This window comes from Chelonia mydas, chromosome 9 (genome assembly GCF_015237465.2).
Source record: "Chelonia mydas isolate rCheMyd1 chromosome 9, rCheMyd1.pri.v2, whole genome shotgun sequence".
Lineage (NCBI taxonomy): Eukaryota > Metazoa > Chordata > Testudines > Cheloniidae > Chelonia > Chelonia mydas.
The window spans coordinates 30,992,758-31,009,123 of NC_057855.1; the positions used below are offsets into that span (position 1 = coordinate 30,992,758).

Below are 16,366 nucleotides of genomic sequence, written 5' to 3' on the forward strand. Positions count from 1 at the left end.
AAGATGGTCACCGTCTCTCATTGTTTCAGTAGGAGAAAGTCCTGGTTGACTCAAGGAAGATGACAGCCCTACATGCTGTCAGAAAGCAGGGAAAAATAGCGTGGGGAGACTGGGCAGATACGTGTAAGGGGAGTGTTGCCCCCTTACTAACATTCAGTGGGGGTGTTTTAGTTGCTAGGTCCCAGTACTAAAAAGGGGGAAGGGTCGATGGTGAATCAGGACCCTGAGACTGACAGCCCCCAGAAACAATGGGGAGAGGCCAATGCTCTAGGTCAGCCTGAACGACAGGGCGAACAGGCTAATCAGGGAGTCAGGAGGCCAGGGAGGTCCCATCCTCAGTGTGAGCTGGAATTGCCTGGGTCAGAGTGGGGCTGAGCTAAGGAGAAAGCAGGGGGCCGAGCTGAGCTGGGGAGCAGAGCTGTGCCAGGTCCAGAGGGACCAGAAAAGCAGCCCAGAGAGAGCAGACCCTGTCCTGGCAGCAGAGCTGCAGCCCCAAAGCCAGAGGCACAGCCCAGAGAGAGCGGACTTGCCCTGGGAGCAGAACTGCAGCAACCAGAGCCAGAGGGGCCAGAAAAGCGGGCCAGAAAAGCAGCCCAGATAGCAGGTCAGTGCTGGGAGCAGAGTCACAGAAGCAGCCTGCAGAGCAGACCTGTCCTGGGAGCAGAGCTGTAGCAACCAGAGGCAGAGGGGCCAAAGAAGCAGCCCAGGGAGCTGGAGGCAGAGCAGCAGCAGCAGTGCTGAGACAGTGGTGGAGCTGGGGCTGGAGCAGTCCGGAGCTGGGTGCGGTGAGCAGCTGGGGAGACCGAGGGGGATCCTGGGCAGTGGGCCCAGCACGGGGAGACGCCTCAGCCAAGAGGCTCTGCAGGCCAGGCTTGGATCATAACCCCGACAGGGCGGGGGCGACACTGGGAAGAAGGGTCCTACCACTTAGAGCCTGAGAGCGCGTGGCCACCACCAGAGCAAGTGTCCAACCCACAGCATCCCTGCAGCACAGCCAGGGCCTGAGAAGGAGGCCTGGGACTTACAAGGAACAGACTGTGAACTGCCCTGACGTTCCAGAGACACTGTTTGTGATGTTCCCTGCCACAGAGCGGGTTGATGTGTTCCCTTTAACCTTTCCCATTTTTCCTTACTCTTTTTAAAATTAATTGTTGATTAAATAACTTGGATTTGCTTTAACTTGTATGTAATGGTCAGTGGGTCAGAGAAGTGCCCAGGGCAGAGAGAGTACCATGGGGTGGGGACACCCTAGCCCCTGTCCTAGGTGACCACAGCAGGGCTGGGGGTTGAGCCCCCTAGGAATCCCGGGCCCAGCCTTGTTGGGGTTACGAGGACTCTGCCAGACAGGAGAGTGGAAGGGGAGTCCTCAAGGGCAGGGAGGCCACTGGGTAAAGGAAGTGGGAGTGAGGACTCAGATCCTTTTTGCTAGCCCACTTCACTGGGGTAGTGCAGAAGCCAGGAAAGTTCCCCACAATAGTGGGACTATTCCCAGGTTTACATATGGAAGGGTGGGGAGCAGAGCAGGACAGTGGGGTATGGGTTAATAAGGGGGCAAGGGAATTTTGAAGCTAAGCAAGAACACTGTATGGAGTAAATTAATATTGAAGGACAGTGAGGGAGCAGGTGAATATGGGAGGACAGCAGAATTTAGAGTGGTAGGAGAGGAGGGTGAGGGAGCAGGCAAGCCCACTATGGGGACAGGAAATGAGGACCATAGAGGTAGACTTCGGTGGGTGGAAAGGAAGGGAGAATGTGTCATGGCAGAAGACTGAAGGGGAAGGGAAGGAGAATGCACAGGCAGGGGAGCAGTAGAAGGGCTGATGCTGATGGCAGACAGAGTCTTGAGATTGAGACAAGGATCTGAGAGTTTCGGACAGGGAAAGAGAGCTAGGGAGCAAAGGAAGATAGTACTCCCATTCAAGGGTCTGAGAGAGGGTGAGTGGCATCCTTCCAAGCATGGAATGGGAAGGTCCACATTTTTGCATGTGCATTTTGAGTGCATTTAAGGTTGAATTTTCAACCTATAATAATACCTTGTGAGATAGGCAGTTCCCCCTAAAGGTTAAATAATCTGAAGTCAGACTGAAAACCCCAAACTCTTTTAACCAGTTAATTCTCATGGCTTCCTGAGGTCTGACTTTTGAACTCTTGGGGTTGGCCATCATGGTATTAATATTTTGCATTGGAACATTTAGTGCCTGCTTCCCTCCCCCAAGAATTTTCAGGAAGTCTGTATGCTACCTCTTACTACAGCTAGATTTATTATCTGATTTATTATGCACATTTCATATGACCTCAGGAAGCAACCTTTGGACTCTTAGCTGGTGATGTGAATCCGGAGGGATTTAAAGAAAACATCCCTCCTTAACAGTATAGTCAGCATTCTTGCTATTACACCATCTTTGCCTTACTCCATGAAGCTAAAATATTACATCTGATCTAATATGCTAGAGGCAACCACTGTTCAGAGACCTCTGCAAAACTGGCCAACAACAAGATTGTTCCATCTCTCTGTCTAGGCATTTGTACCACTCTCATCAGCATAGTATCTGGTTACTGAATGAAACTTCAGTATTAACTCTAAATTTTCTGACTCCTCTGGGTTACTTTCTATAGTTAAATTTTGTTCATATTTTTCAAAGGGCTCTAAAAAATCTAGATACTTAATGGCCTCCATCATCATTGTATCTGAGCATTTCCCAAGTATTTATGGATTTATACTATTAGTCAATATTATAGAATGAACCAGAAGGCTTATGCTAAGCTAAGAACCAAAAATTGCCAGCATACTTTTGTACTTTGCTAAAGGTGTATCTTTGAATATTTTATACTCAAGATTAGGTTTTATTGTGTACTTTTAAGTTTTATTAGTAGTTAAATTGTGGGTTTTGTGCCTTGTACTGTTTATTTGCCAAAAGCAAGATGTATGTGCCATTGATTGGTCAAAAGCATGATGGATAAGCTTCATCTAGTAGGAACTGTGTGCTGGGAACACTTATGGTAGGTTTTCATGGCCTAATATTATTTGTACTTTATGATCTATTAACATTTGGAATAATATTGTTTGTAGTTGGCACAGATGTCTTATAACCTGACAAATAAAAAACAGATAAGGAAAAAGGAGTGAGAGGCATTAGTCTTTTTGCTGTTATAAATAAGGGACATATAAGGCCAGGTCTACACTAGAAAGTTAAGCTGACCCAGTTACGGCACTCAGGGGTGCAACGTAGTTAAGCCAAGCTAACCCCCAGTGTAGACAGCCCTGGGTCGACAGAAAAATTCTGCCATTGAACTACCTACCACCTCTTGGGAGGGGGGAGATTAACTACAGTGATGGAAGAGCCCCTCCCATTGCTGTAGTGAGTGGCTATACTGAAGCGCTACAGTGGCACAGCTGCACTGCTAGAGCAGTGCAAGTGTAGACACTTCCTAAATATGAGCTGAATTAAGCACAAACTTTGACACAGACATGCTGAAAATTGCTGCAACAACTACTTCCCAGGATCATATAAAGTATTAACCCTTTTCTGTCTGTGCTGATTTCTCTACGCCATAAACCAATTGAGTGAAGTTATCTGACATCTTATCAATAAATAAAATGAACCCATTGATTATCAGCAATCCTCACAGCATCCATGGCAAATTGGGAAGTATTATTTTCTCCATCTGAGGACATTGTTGGAGACTTGTCTAAAATCCCACAGGAAGTCAGCAGCATAGCTACGCTGCAGCTGGGGGTGTGATCTGCAGCTTGTTTAAATCTCAGGTGGGCATGTCTAATCTAGCTAGCTCGCTAAGAAATAGTAGTGAGACATGGCAGCACAGGCTGCACAAGTCCGCCTGACTCCCCGAAGCATGTGCTTGCTTGTGCAGCCCATATTGAAGCCTGTGCTGCCATGTCTTCACCGCTATTTTTAGCAAGGTAGCTAGAGTACAGATGGCACCGGCATATCTATGCAAACTGCAGTATAAAGCTGCAGCTGCAGTATAGACATAGCCTATATAGTCCGGAACTAAATCCAAGTCTCTGTGTCTTAACCACAACGGCATCATTCTTTCCATTTTTATTGTTTATTATTTATATAGCACCGTAACTGCATAGCTCCTTACAATATGCAGAATGTGTCGTGGGAGAGAGTGAGTAACGACTTGCCCAACGTAACTTTAACACAGGAAGTCTTCAGAGATGCTGAGAAAAGAACATTATCTCTTGACTTCCCGTACAGTGTTCTAGCCACAAAAGCATCCTCCCGCTTTAAATACATACTTACCACACATACCTTATTAGGCATGCAGTAGCTGAGTAACATGGTTAGTAAAAACATCAGAATGACCCCAATACCTGGATCACAGAAGTATGATCTGTTCCAGGTGCATGTAAAACCCTCATGTCCACCCCTGTACTCATCCAGAAATTGCCACGTTCTTCAGTGTTCCATATTCATCCACACAATACTGCCTGGAGTGCACCTCGATGGTACTGTTGGTGAAGGGGCACCACCATACTTTTCTTCTCCATGTCTACAACCAATGTTGTATCAGACACTCACAGTATTTTAACCTCTTATGTTTCTAATCTTCAGGTCTCCTAATGGGATTAATTATACAATATGCAACAACACCAACCAACTTTGAAAGTGGAACTGTCTATACTTGTGAGAAGCTGAAGTTTGGCCCACCCACTCTACTTGTTAATATAACAAACCAAGTATATGAATATCAGTACAAAAGGGAAATCAACCAACACAACGTTAATGCTCACCAAGGCAATGCAATGCTTCAAAAGGTAAAAGGATTGTCTGCCATTATCCTTGTGTGTTATAAAATGAGTTCTTGCTTTATTAACTTATGCCAGCGTGAAAGGAGAATCTGTCCCTATTTATAGTGTGATATGGACACTTATTCTGATTTTAGGATGACAAGGGAGGAACAGGAAGGAGGACAGACAGAAAAAGGAAATAAGGTGAATTAGATGTCCAATTGCTATGAAACAGAAAAGAATTATAGTTCACAACTCCGCTGCAGTCAGGAGGCTGTGTGTGAACAAAACAATTGCCTGAGTTCTCTGGTATGACCACTCCAGCCCCCACAAATATTGACTTTATCTTGAGAAGATCTGGTCAAATCATATTAGTGAGTGATGGACGTAAAACATTTTCCCCCCATCAGACATTGAAGAAATTACTTACAAATCAGTGTTTTCATTACTTAAGCAGCTCTACTTGGAATCAAAAATTTCAAATGTAATGTTAATATTAAAATCTAAATTTTATGCTCCCTCCCCCCCCACACTTCCTTTTTTCTAACTCTCTAAGAAAGAGAATGATGCAAAAATCCAACAAGCACTTTTCATAACAGCACATTTGTCATGTTGTAATGAGAGATAAGACATGTGCATACCAAGGTTCTAACCATATGAGAAACTTCTTAAACTTCACTTTTGCTATTTATACTCCATTCCTGTATGACTTCCAAGTTCCTTCATGTGGGTTGCCTTGTAACTCACTTACCTATGTGTTATAATGGAAATTATTTAAACTCAGGAGTTGTCTTTATGTCAATAATATAGGTCCTCATGCATAGAAGTCAGGGGGATTAACCACAAATTTAAAGTTTTCCACATACTTAAATTCCTTCCTGAATTGGAGCCTGTGTATGTTTGGTTAATGCCTCCCTCAGGAAAAATTAGGCTGATTGAAGGTTGTGATAGCAAACCTGGGTGGGTACAGGAAAATACTGGGACCTCAGACTTATTCAGACTTTACTGAGTCTTCAGGCATTTTCCTGAAAGGCTATTGCCTCTCGAGATAATTGCCTTTGGCAGGTGGCTATGCATAGCCACAACAGTCCCCCTTAGAAGAACTGGCACTAGACATTAGCAGACTAAACAATTGCTTGGGGCCCCAAGCAGCTCAAGGGGTCCCCATATTTGCTTTTTAGTATAACAACTTGCCTGCTTTACTGTTGGGGTGGAGATATTCCTCCTTAGGTCCTGCAGTGGGCTAGCACCAGCTCTTCCCCTTAGCTTGCAACCATGTCAGGGTCAACCTAGAAACTAGGAGCAATCTGGCAGCATGGAGAGTTTTCCTTAAGTATCACAGTGGCATGTGTCTCTAGTGCTTGAAGTGCCACCTTTTGCCTGACATCCAGCTGTGCTCAGATGCAATGAGCAGCCTAGATTTCAGCATGTTCATCACTCGCTCTGGAGCTGAATAACAGCTATTATGAGAATGGAGCAGCATAAATTGCACACTGATAACTGCAGCCTTGCCAGGGGACCAGCCTCCCCTCTTTCCCCAGCCTGACACCCCAATAAGATTCTCTAAAGCCTCAGTTCTGTGAAGTTAGCACAGTGGGTAAGGAATGGTGTCCCTAGCCTCTGTTTGTCAGAGGATGGAGATGGATGGCAGGAGAGAGATCACTGATCATTATTATCTGTTAGGTTCACTCCCTCTGGGGCACGTGGGATTGGCCACTGTTGGTAGACTGGATACTGGGAGGGATCGACCTTTGGTCTGACCCAGGATGGCCATTCTTATGTTCAGGACACAGGGAGGGGGAACATGCTGCAGATGCTACTTCTGCAAACTACGCCTGGGGGATTCACTCTACCTCGACTTGACACTATGCAGCAAATGCAAATGCAAATACAAATTCAGCAGAATTTAGGAAGTGAAAACAAGCCCCAAAGAGCCTGTCCTACCTTTTGTTTAAAAATAATAATTTTAAAAATGCTTGCATTTTGGCCTATTTTTTGATTGTTTTGTGCAAACCAAAATTCCCCTTTGACTTCATCATATAAGGTTCCTGAGCCTTTTCATTAGTGATTAGCCTGTGCCATGAGTTATAAATATCATCATAGCATTGTTTTGAATAATAAAAATATGCAATTAGGATTTCTGTTGCCTATGGAAAAAAGTTTAATCTGATTTACTTACTGACTTAATTCCCATGTTAATGTGACATTTGAGACTCTTGGTTTGGAAGAGTTAGTGGTAAAAAGTTCTTTCTCCATCTTATTTCCTATAAAGTTGTCAACGTAGCTAAATTTACCACATCCCATTATTTGCCAGCCGGTTCACATTAGTTTAATAACTCAAAGTAAGCAGAACAGTAAAAAAAAAAAAAAAAAAAAAAAATTTTTTTTTTTGCTGAGTTCTCACTTCCTGTTTATCGAATCAAGTTATCAGTTGGTAAGAAGACGGAAACAATTTTGCAATCTGCTCTGTTTGCTTTAAAGATAAATAATCCATCTAGTATATTGTAGCCATTTATTTAAAAAAAAAGGCATTTTATCTGGACAGAGGAGGAGCAAGCCATTCTGCTAATGACATGCTGTCACTTTTAAAGATATTAATGTAGGAGAGCCCCCAGACAGAACAAAGAATTACACAGGCTTATTATTATAATGTCTTTTGTCTCTCAGTGCTAGGCTGTAAACAGGATTCTGTTGTACTGGGAGTTACTTGAAATGAAGTTAAAAAAGCAGAACACTATCTCTTCAGGCCTGAACTTGATGGAGAATACAGGCACTATCCTGGCAATAGCAAGGCTGACCATTTTTTATTTTTGTTCAGACCCATGCTCATTCTAACATCACTTTTGGGAAATCATTTTAATGAGTGTCTTATTTTATAACGAAAATGTACATTTTTTTTTCTTCCCCAGTCTTTTGTTGAAGAAGCAAAACACACAGTAAAAATACATCTGTTTCATACACATGGATTGCACTGCAGAATGCACTTTGTTTGAACTCTAGGCAATATTCCATTTTTATTACATGTCTTTTTGTTTTTTGCAATGGCACTCGTAGAACAAAATGTGTTCCATATGGCGGCCAAAGCAGTGGGCTAGATTCCCTCCTCTGTTCTGGCCTCTTTCCACCGCACTCGGACCTGGCTAAACCAGGAAGTGGGAGCTCTCTCTTGGCGTAAAGCTGGCTTATAACATGTCTCATGTCAACAGTTCATCCCACCCTGCTTTAGGGGATATGTCATGGAGGGAAGGGGTTTTTGGGGTCTTCTTCAGAGTGGAATTAGATTGGAACTGTCTTCTGCCAATTTTCAGCTGATGTACGGTCCTTTAGGGACTGCTGCCAGCTGGCATAAGTCAGAGCAGCACAAGAAAAAATCAAAACAAAATGAAGTGTTCTCTCTTTCTCTTCTGTGCTCAGTGGATTTCGATGCAGGAGATAATGTGGACAAGATCCATAAATTCCCATGGTTATTACACAAAATCTGTTTTTCCTACCAGCTACACATATCTGTCACATTGAGTTCAAATCCATAGTGTTGTAGTTTTTCATACAGATTAGATAGATTTCATGAGAAAAAGGGGATGTAGCTTCACTGAAGTCAGTAACGTACAGCAATTTATACCAGCTGAGGATCTGGCTTAATATATATTTATGCCTTAAAATTTTTGCAAAAGACAATACATTAAAATGGAATAGGGAAAAATGTTGTCTTGCCTACTACCTGCAAAAAAATACTGAGGTTTTTATTCATTATGAATAAATGCAGTAAATCTGTTTCTCGGAAAACTCAACTCCACAAATTGCAGGAATGATGAGGGGTCATTATAATAGTTTTTTTTTCAAAATTATTAAAATTTGCGACTTTCAATTAACGCTTTTTGTTGAAGAGGCCAAGTGCAATGCACAGAGTTAACCCACAAGGTGCTGGCATTTTTCAGATTGTGTGCTATGGTGTGAAGACCAGTGATGGATTAGCTGCAGGGCCCGTGCCCAGGGGCCCTGGCCAATTGCCCCCCCCCCCCCAAATAGGCACCCCTGCTTCCCGGCAGGAACACCTGGGGGTGGGAGTGGCCAGGGGAATTGCAGGCAGAAAGTTGGGGGGCTCTTGCTTTCGCCCAGGACACAAACCCTTAATGTGCCTCTGGTAAAGACATAAACACAGAGACCATACTTTAAGCAGCAACTAGAGAACTCCCTAACCAGGAAGTTCTCCCATTTAGTAAGATGGCTGCTGCAACCCATCCTGTTCCTTGCTGGTGACTGTGGAAAACCAGGAACTCCGTAACCACTCCACATCTTTCTTTCTTTATAATGAAAAGTTAAAATTTAAATGATATACATACAACAGTTCAAAATATACTTCAAATTTCTTAAAACTATTTTTACTATGTCCCCTTATCAATTGCATTTAAATAATCCTAGGCATTATTCTAATGATCAAGTCTTTGAGGGGGTCTGATCAGTCTTCCAGACTGTTATCACTTCTGAGGAGTTTGTGCATGGAGTTCCCTGAGGAGGGGACTTAATTCCTTACAGAGTACCTGCAAACCCCAGATCCTCTCTTTGGTGTGTTGGGAAATACTGAAGATTAATCTGATTCCTCTGGAGAAGTCCTCTTGGAGTCCCCACTCGGTAGGATCTGGGAGTTTCTACCAAGTTCTAAACAGTTCCAAATGTCTGGGAGCTCTTGATCCAAACTTTGTTCCTCATCTCCTGTCACAGAGGCGGATTAGGATGTTCTGGGGCCCTGAGCCAGAGCAAGTGGGGGCCCCTCCCCACCCCTTCCACCTGCAGTCCCTTCGCCCCCGCTTCCAGTGCTCCTGCCAGGAGGGATTGAGGACCGGGGGCTTGCTCCGACCTCCTGGTGCTTCTGCCGGGAGGGAGCGGGGCAAGCCCCCATGCCCCGATCCTGCTCACCGCCCCTCCCCCTCCCCCACCGGCAGGAACGTTGGGCAGGCAGCAGGAGCGGGGTCAGGGGCCATTTTTCCAGGGCCCCCAAATTGGCTGGGACCCATGGCACGGACCCCATTGGCCCAGGGGCTAATCCACCACTGTCCATTCAGGTAATGCTTTTGTTCTGTGCTTAATATGGAAACTTTTAGTTGCTGAATTTTGAGTTCAGCATCCCATTTTTGAAATTCCATCAGGTCGGACCAGTTTAATCTGTATTGTTGCCACAAAGATGTCCTTATTTGTCTTCCCATCAGAAGTTCTGATGGAGATAGTAGAGATGCAAGTGGTGTTGACCGATATGCCTAGGTGTGCTTTATATGGGGCCACTGATTTTTGCAGAAGTCTTTTTAAAGTCTGCACTGCTCTTTCCACCTCCCTGTTACTCTGGGGGCAATGTGGATTCCTCCTACGATGTTCAAAATCAAAGTCCTTTGCAAAATGTAGGAATGTTTTAAAGGTAAATTGAGGCCCATTATCAGATGTGCGGACTACAGCAACTCCATGAGGTGTAGATATTGACTTTAGGTTCTGAATGACCTGTGCCTAGGAACACTGTGTAAGTTTAGCTAAGTCAAAATATTTGGAGAATTAATCAGCTATAATAATGGGGAAAAAAAATCTTGTGACTACCCCCTGCCAAGGTCTGTCAGGTCGCTTTGTATAGAGTTACATATCTCGCAGCCTCTACTAAGGTGTGACTTTGCCTATTCAGACAGGGGCCACCACACAGATTGATGTGTTCATGCTCCACACTTGGTTTTACTTTGGTGTCCCTCTGGGATATTGGAGAGTATCTTTCTGAAGTTCATAGGGATAAGAATGTGTGTCCTTTCAGAAGCAGGCCAACTGGCATGTGAAACGTCATTTTGGTCCTGTCAGTATGGTGGTAGGTCAGTTGGAAGTTGAGTCCTTTGACCCCACCCTCCTTGGCAGAGTAGAGTCTGTTTCTGGCAAGTCTCATCCTTTAGTTGTTTATCTCCAATTTGCTGAAGTTAGCTGGTAGATACTGGAATTGCTGCAAGAACAAAGTGTAGACTTTGACATCTTTCTCTAAAGCTTTTTCATCTTCCATTGGTGGCTGCCCCATTGGCTCTCTAGATAGCATGTTTGCAGCTCTGAGTGCTTTCTCTGGAATGTGTTCAGTGTTGAAAGAAAAATCACATTAGCTATAGCAAAAAATCTTTGAATCCCAGGCGGAAAGCTTTGATCCCAGTAATACCACTAGGACTTGTGATCTGTTTCTTTGTTAAAATTCAAGCCAAATGGATATGCCCTGAGCTGTTCACAGGCCCAACTGACTGCTAACACTTCCTTTTCTCTATTTGTGCTACGGGCTCCATTGCTGTGCTGAGACAGGGCTCCGATTCCTTCCTGCTGCAGCTTCAACACTTTCCCGGCTCACTCACTACTCTGGCAGTCAGGGGTCTTTTCTATCCTCTACTCCTCCTTCAGAGAGAGGGATTCACGCACTTCTGACACCATTTCGGGTGAGGATATAAATATAGAGAGCCATGCTTTAAGCAGCAACTAATGAGCTCCCTAACCAGGAAGTTCCCCCATTTATTAAGACCCTGCTGCATCACACTCTAGTCCTCTCTGGTAACTGTGGAGAACGAAGAACACTATGAACGCTCCACACCTGCCAAATCAATCCTTTTGGCAGTTGACAGACATTGCATAACAGATCCAAAACCTTTTCCATTTAAAAACAGACAATTTAGGAAAAGCATAGAAGGGAACACATGCTTCTCCAAGCAGCATCTGCTTTCCTTTCAACAAAGAATTTTTATGCGCAATTTAATTTGTTAATTGGAATTAAACACATAAATACCCATTCATGTGCTGGAATGCAGAACCCAGCATAATTACTCCTTTTCCTGAAAGAAGTATGATATAATATTTTAAATATGTAATGAGCCTTTAATAAAGAGCTTTACAATTACTCCTGGAGTGTGACCTACTGCAGTGTCCCTTTGACAATCCAGGCTGCAGCTAATAAATGAGTGATCTGAAATAGGCATTTAAATTTAGTTATAGGGTTGCCCAATCCTGTGAGATGCTTTGTGCCTTCTGCGAGGTGGTGAGCCCTCTCAACACACAGTAAGGGCTTGTCTACACTTACTGGGGATCGATGTGCAGCAATCGATGCATTGGCGATCGATTTAGCGGGTCCAGTGAAGACCGTCTAAATTGACCGCAGATGGCTCTCCTGTCGACTTCTGTACTCCACCTGAACGAGAAGCGCAAGGGGAGTCAACGGGAGAGTGTCTCCCATTGACATAGCCTACTGTGGATCCCGCGGTAAATAGATCTAAGTACATCGACTTCAGCTACGTTATTCACATAGCTGAAGTTGTGTAACTTAGATCGATCTCCCCCCGTAGTATAGACAAGGCCTAAGTCTGTCACTCAGGCCAAGATCCACAAAAGGACATTATAGTGCCTAACTTTTAAGTTTCTTGTCACCCAGTGGAATCCACAAATGCTGAGTTAATTCCCTAGGCTCCCTGTACAATGTGTTCGGGGATTGGGGGGGGAAGAAGGGTGAGGAAAGACCCCAGAGTATGAGAGCCACAAAAGCTAGCCCATTAAGCAGGGATCTATCTAAACTAGCCAATAGCAGATATAGAGGAGGGGAGAGGGGGGCGTATCTTAAGTTCCAGCCACCTCATGGAGTTAGGTGCCTAAATCCAGGTGGGAAGGAAGTATCTATTTCTACTTGAGCTCCATAGCTGGGAACATTCTCCTGGTGTCAGGTGCCTAAGCCATGTCTTGTGTGACAGTGGTGGAGAGGAGGCCTTTCTTACAACTTTAGCCCCGTGGTTAGGGAATTCACCAAGGGTGTTGAAGACCCCATATCAATTGCTGCCCTCTGCCTGATGTGAAAAAGGGATTTGAACAGAGGTTTCCCACCTATTAGATGAGTGCCCTGACCGCTGGATTAGTCACCTTCCCACTCACCCAGTGCATATTTAATTATTTATATACTGTAGAACAGCTTCAACAGGAGAGACATACTCACATCAGAAGGTCCCATAGTCCAGTTACGGCACTTACCTCAGAGATGGGAAACCCCTGTTCAAATTCCTTCTTCTCATGATGCGCAGGAGGGAATTGAACCACATCCTGATTGAGTACTCTAACCACTGGGCTAAAGGTTCCTCTTTCCCTCCCTGGCTGTTTTGGGTGGAGGTAGGTGTGGTCTGAGCACACCTTAGATCAGGCCCCACAGGCAAGACTGGTGGGGCAACACCTATCTTCACCTGGTTTGAGGCTTGCACTGGGGCTTATGCATGAGATAGGCCAATGGGCACCTGCCTGAGGTAGCAGTGAGCATGTCCAGAGGCAGAAACGTAGGTGCCTAGGGAACTCTTAGAAAAAATTTAGACATCTAGCAAATTCAGGCCCTTAAAAGGTTAGGTGGCAGCTGAGCAGGGGTTTTGTGGATTGCATGGGTGCCTAAAACTGGGCTTTAGGCACTGAAGTCCATTTGTGTATCTGGGCCTCAGCACTTTGTAGGAGTTACTAGACACTTCTGAGGACTGGATCCTAAAATTTTAAACTGAAAAGATCTTGTGGTGCAGATTCCTTTATAACAAAGTTCTCAAGAATTTAATAAAATATGACTCTTCCATTGGTCTTTGGAACCGTTTTAATGGAAAAGTATGTCCCTGCTACAGAATTCTGTAGGATGACTCATAAGATCAATAGAAAGGACTTGACTAACCATTATATTTTGTAGGTTTTGAGAGTAATTTCTATAGAACCCAAATGGTTTCATCCTTATCAAATGCTATAGGACTGAGCACCTTCTGCACAGAATGAGTAACCACATCTACTCCTTAAGTCAGTGCAGTGAATGGTGCCAAGCACCTTGCAGGACTGGAGCCACACCCATGTGTTCACAGGTATAACTTTGTGATTAAAGGTATGTCTATATATACAGCACTGCAGCGGCGTAGCTGTACCAGTGCAGCTGTGCCGTTGCGGCAGGTCTGGTGAAAGATGCTGATGGGAGAGAGCTCTCCCATCAACATAAAAATCCACCTCCACAAGCGGCATAAGCTATGCTGGCGAGAGACGCTCTCCCCCTAACATAGCGCTGTGCACACAAACGCTTATGTCGGTGCAATTTGTTGCTCAGGGGTGGAATTTTCTCAATGAATAACCCTCTGAAAAAAGCAAAGAACCTTCCAGCAATGATCAGGATTTGACTTTAATCCTAGATATGGTGCGTTTGATCACTGGGCTCACTTGCATGCAAATGCAGTCAGGGATTTTTCAAGCTATGCAGTGAGGCATGCCTGCATATCTGAGCAGAGAATCACACCTGAAGATTTTGCCGACATCTGGCAAAACTAGCTCCAGAAATGGTCACAGAGTAAAATTAACAACAAGAACATTTTTAAAGTAGATAAGCTATTTTAAATACAAATGCTGAGCCCTGGCACCTCTTGGCAGTTCATAGCCCCGGCACCTCTGGGCTTGCCATGTCAGTTATGAAAGTACAAAAATCACTTGAGCCCAGGCACATCTTTCATTACAGCTTACACACGGGGCTGGATGAACCTCAAAAGAGGTCAAAATTGAATTTGGACCCCAGTGTTCACATCTTTATACTAAGTTCATTTGAACTCCTTGAAACTATGGGCTCTGAAAAATTGAACTGGAAGTTTCATGGGAACAGGTTTCTTCACAAGATTATTGGTGCCTCCTGTACTTGTTGGGCCACCTGCTGTTCCACTGGTATGTTGGTCCTTCTGTTCCTCACCCTAAAGCAGAAGTGAGGAGCACAGGATTGTGTGACAATTGGAGAAAAGTAACTAATTATTCATGAACCTGCAAAGAGGTTCCATTCAAAGTTGGAGCAGAGATTCTTATTTTCTCATATGTATTCTAATTTGATTCTTTCACCGAGTGCCATAAGTTATATTCCCTGTACATGCTTATAGGGTGAAATTCACCTCAAAGCAAAGGGCCCACGCAAGAACCTCCGTATTGTCTAATCTCTTGAGTAGGGCTGGTGGACATGTATTTGTATTGCAATTTAAGGCCAGAAGAGACCAGCAGGAGCTATTCTGACTTCCTGCATAACACATAGGTAGCCCTCCACCCCATCTCTGTGAGGAAGCTCCAGATGGGACCCAAACAGACTGGTGCTAAGCAGAGACTTGAGTGGGTTTGACAGTCCAGGGTTACACAGATCCAGGGGCCTAACAGCTTGCATAAGGGTGTATGGAGTGACAGCTGCTGCTATCCCAGCTTAGAGGGCAGGGAGGGCTGGATTGTACAGCCCTGGATTGAGGAGTGAATAGTGGACTGCTCATTGCCCCATACAAAGCCCAGTTACTCTGGCTCTGTGCAGAATAGATGAGTCTCATCCATTACACATTGAGAATATAATGTAACCCCCTGCTGCTTCCAAGACAGACCACTTTTTCCTCACAATGTGGCATACCAGCGACCATGATGGAGTTAGTTCCTCTCAGATTTCCACACACAATGATGTGTTGCATCTCCAGCAGTGCAGAGGATAAATAAGCTGTTGTCTCATAGGGATAGATGAGTGCCACTGAGAGGATATTTCAGTTTCATTGCCATGGCAGTTTTTCCTGCACTATCAGTACAGATGGGAACAGAAATGATAATGAAGAGCTACAGGATGTTACTGGTAAATTAGTTGAACTGTTAATAATTAAGCACATTAAAAGCCCTCTAATTGAATATATTCTCCTAAAAGAAACATCTGAAGTTTAAAGGAAAGGCTTCCTAGTACACATGCGATTTCAGCATATTTCCACCAAGCAGATCTCTTGCTGAAAGGGCAAATTCACATCTTAGCAAAATTACATTTTACTGGCAAGTAGAAGGTTCCAACTTCACCTTAATGTAGTTCTCTTCAAACATGATTACCTTAAGATAAACTAGGACCCTTTTAGTTCCTGCCCTCAGTGCCCACCTGGGGGCGTTACAGCTCAACACTTTGGTGCACAGTGCTGTTCATTCCCCTATAGTTCAAACTGCGGGACAATGCAGAGGCACTAATTTGCCTGCAGGACCTTTACCCCTGTGGATGATGTGAGACTGAGAGAACCCAGCTTGACCCTTTGAACCCAAATTGAGTCTGCAGTACGTGCAGTCAGAAAAAAGATTCTCCCACACAAATATTTTTCTATGGAATCTAGAAAAATGAATATTAGACAGGTACACAGACTCTTTCCCAAACAGTTATGTTTGGGAAAAATTTTAAAAACGAATGTGCTAAACAGCTGCTCCAGTGACTGAGCTGAAAACTTTTTACTACGGGGGTAAATTAGAGTATCATCGGCATCATAGAAACTTGGTGAAATGTTGAAAATAAATAGGACATGATGAACACCAGGTTAAAAAATACATAGGAATGACAGACTAGGTCATGCTGGTGGGGGAGGGCACTATATGTGCAAGAAAGCATAGAGTCAAATATAGAAAAAATCTTAAATCACTCACACTGTACCATAGAATGGATAGAAATTCCATGCTTGAATAATAAGAGAATAGCAATAGGAATACACTACCAGCCACCTGACAGTGATTGTGAAATGCACAGGGAGATCAGAGAGGCTACAAAAACAGAAAACTCACTAATAATGGGGGATTTCAGCTATCCCCCTATTG

The 16,366-nt window shown here is 44.1% G+C and overlaps 1 protein-coding gene across 1 annotated transcript in view; it reads left to right on the plus strand.

The window, feature by feature from the left end:
- SLC9A9 (solute carrier family 9 member A9) overlaps positions 1-16,366 on the plus strand; it is a 310,159-nt gene that overhangs the window by 7,249 nt on the left and 286,544 nt on the right. The window contains exon 2 of the mRNA XM_037908590.2: positions 4,584-4,786. Coding sequence (XP_037764518.1) covers positions 4,584-4,786 — 203 coding nt within the window. The remainder of the gene's footprint in view (positions 1-4,583; positions 4,787-16,366) is intronic.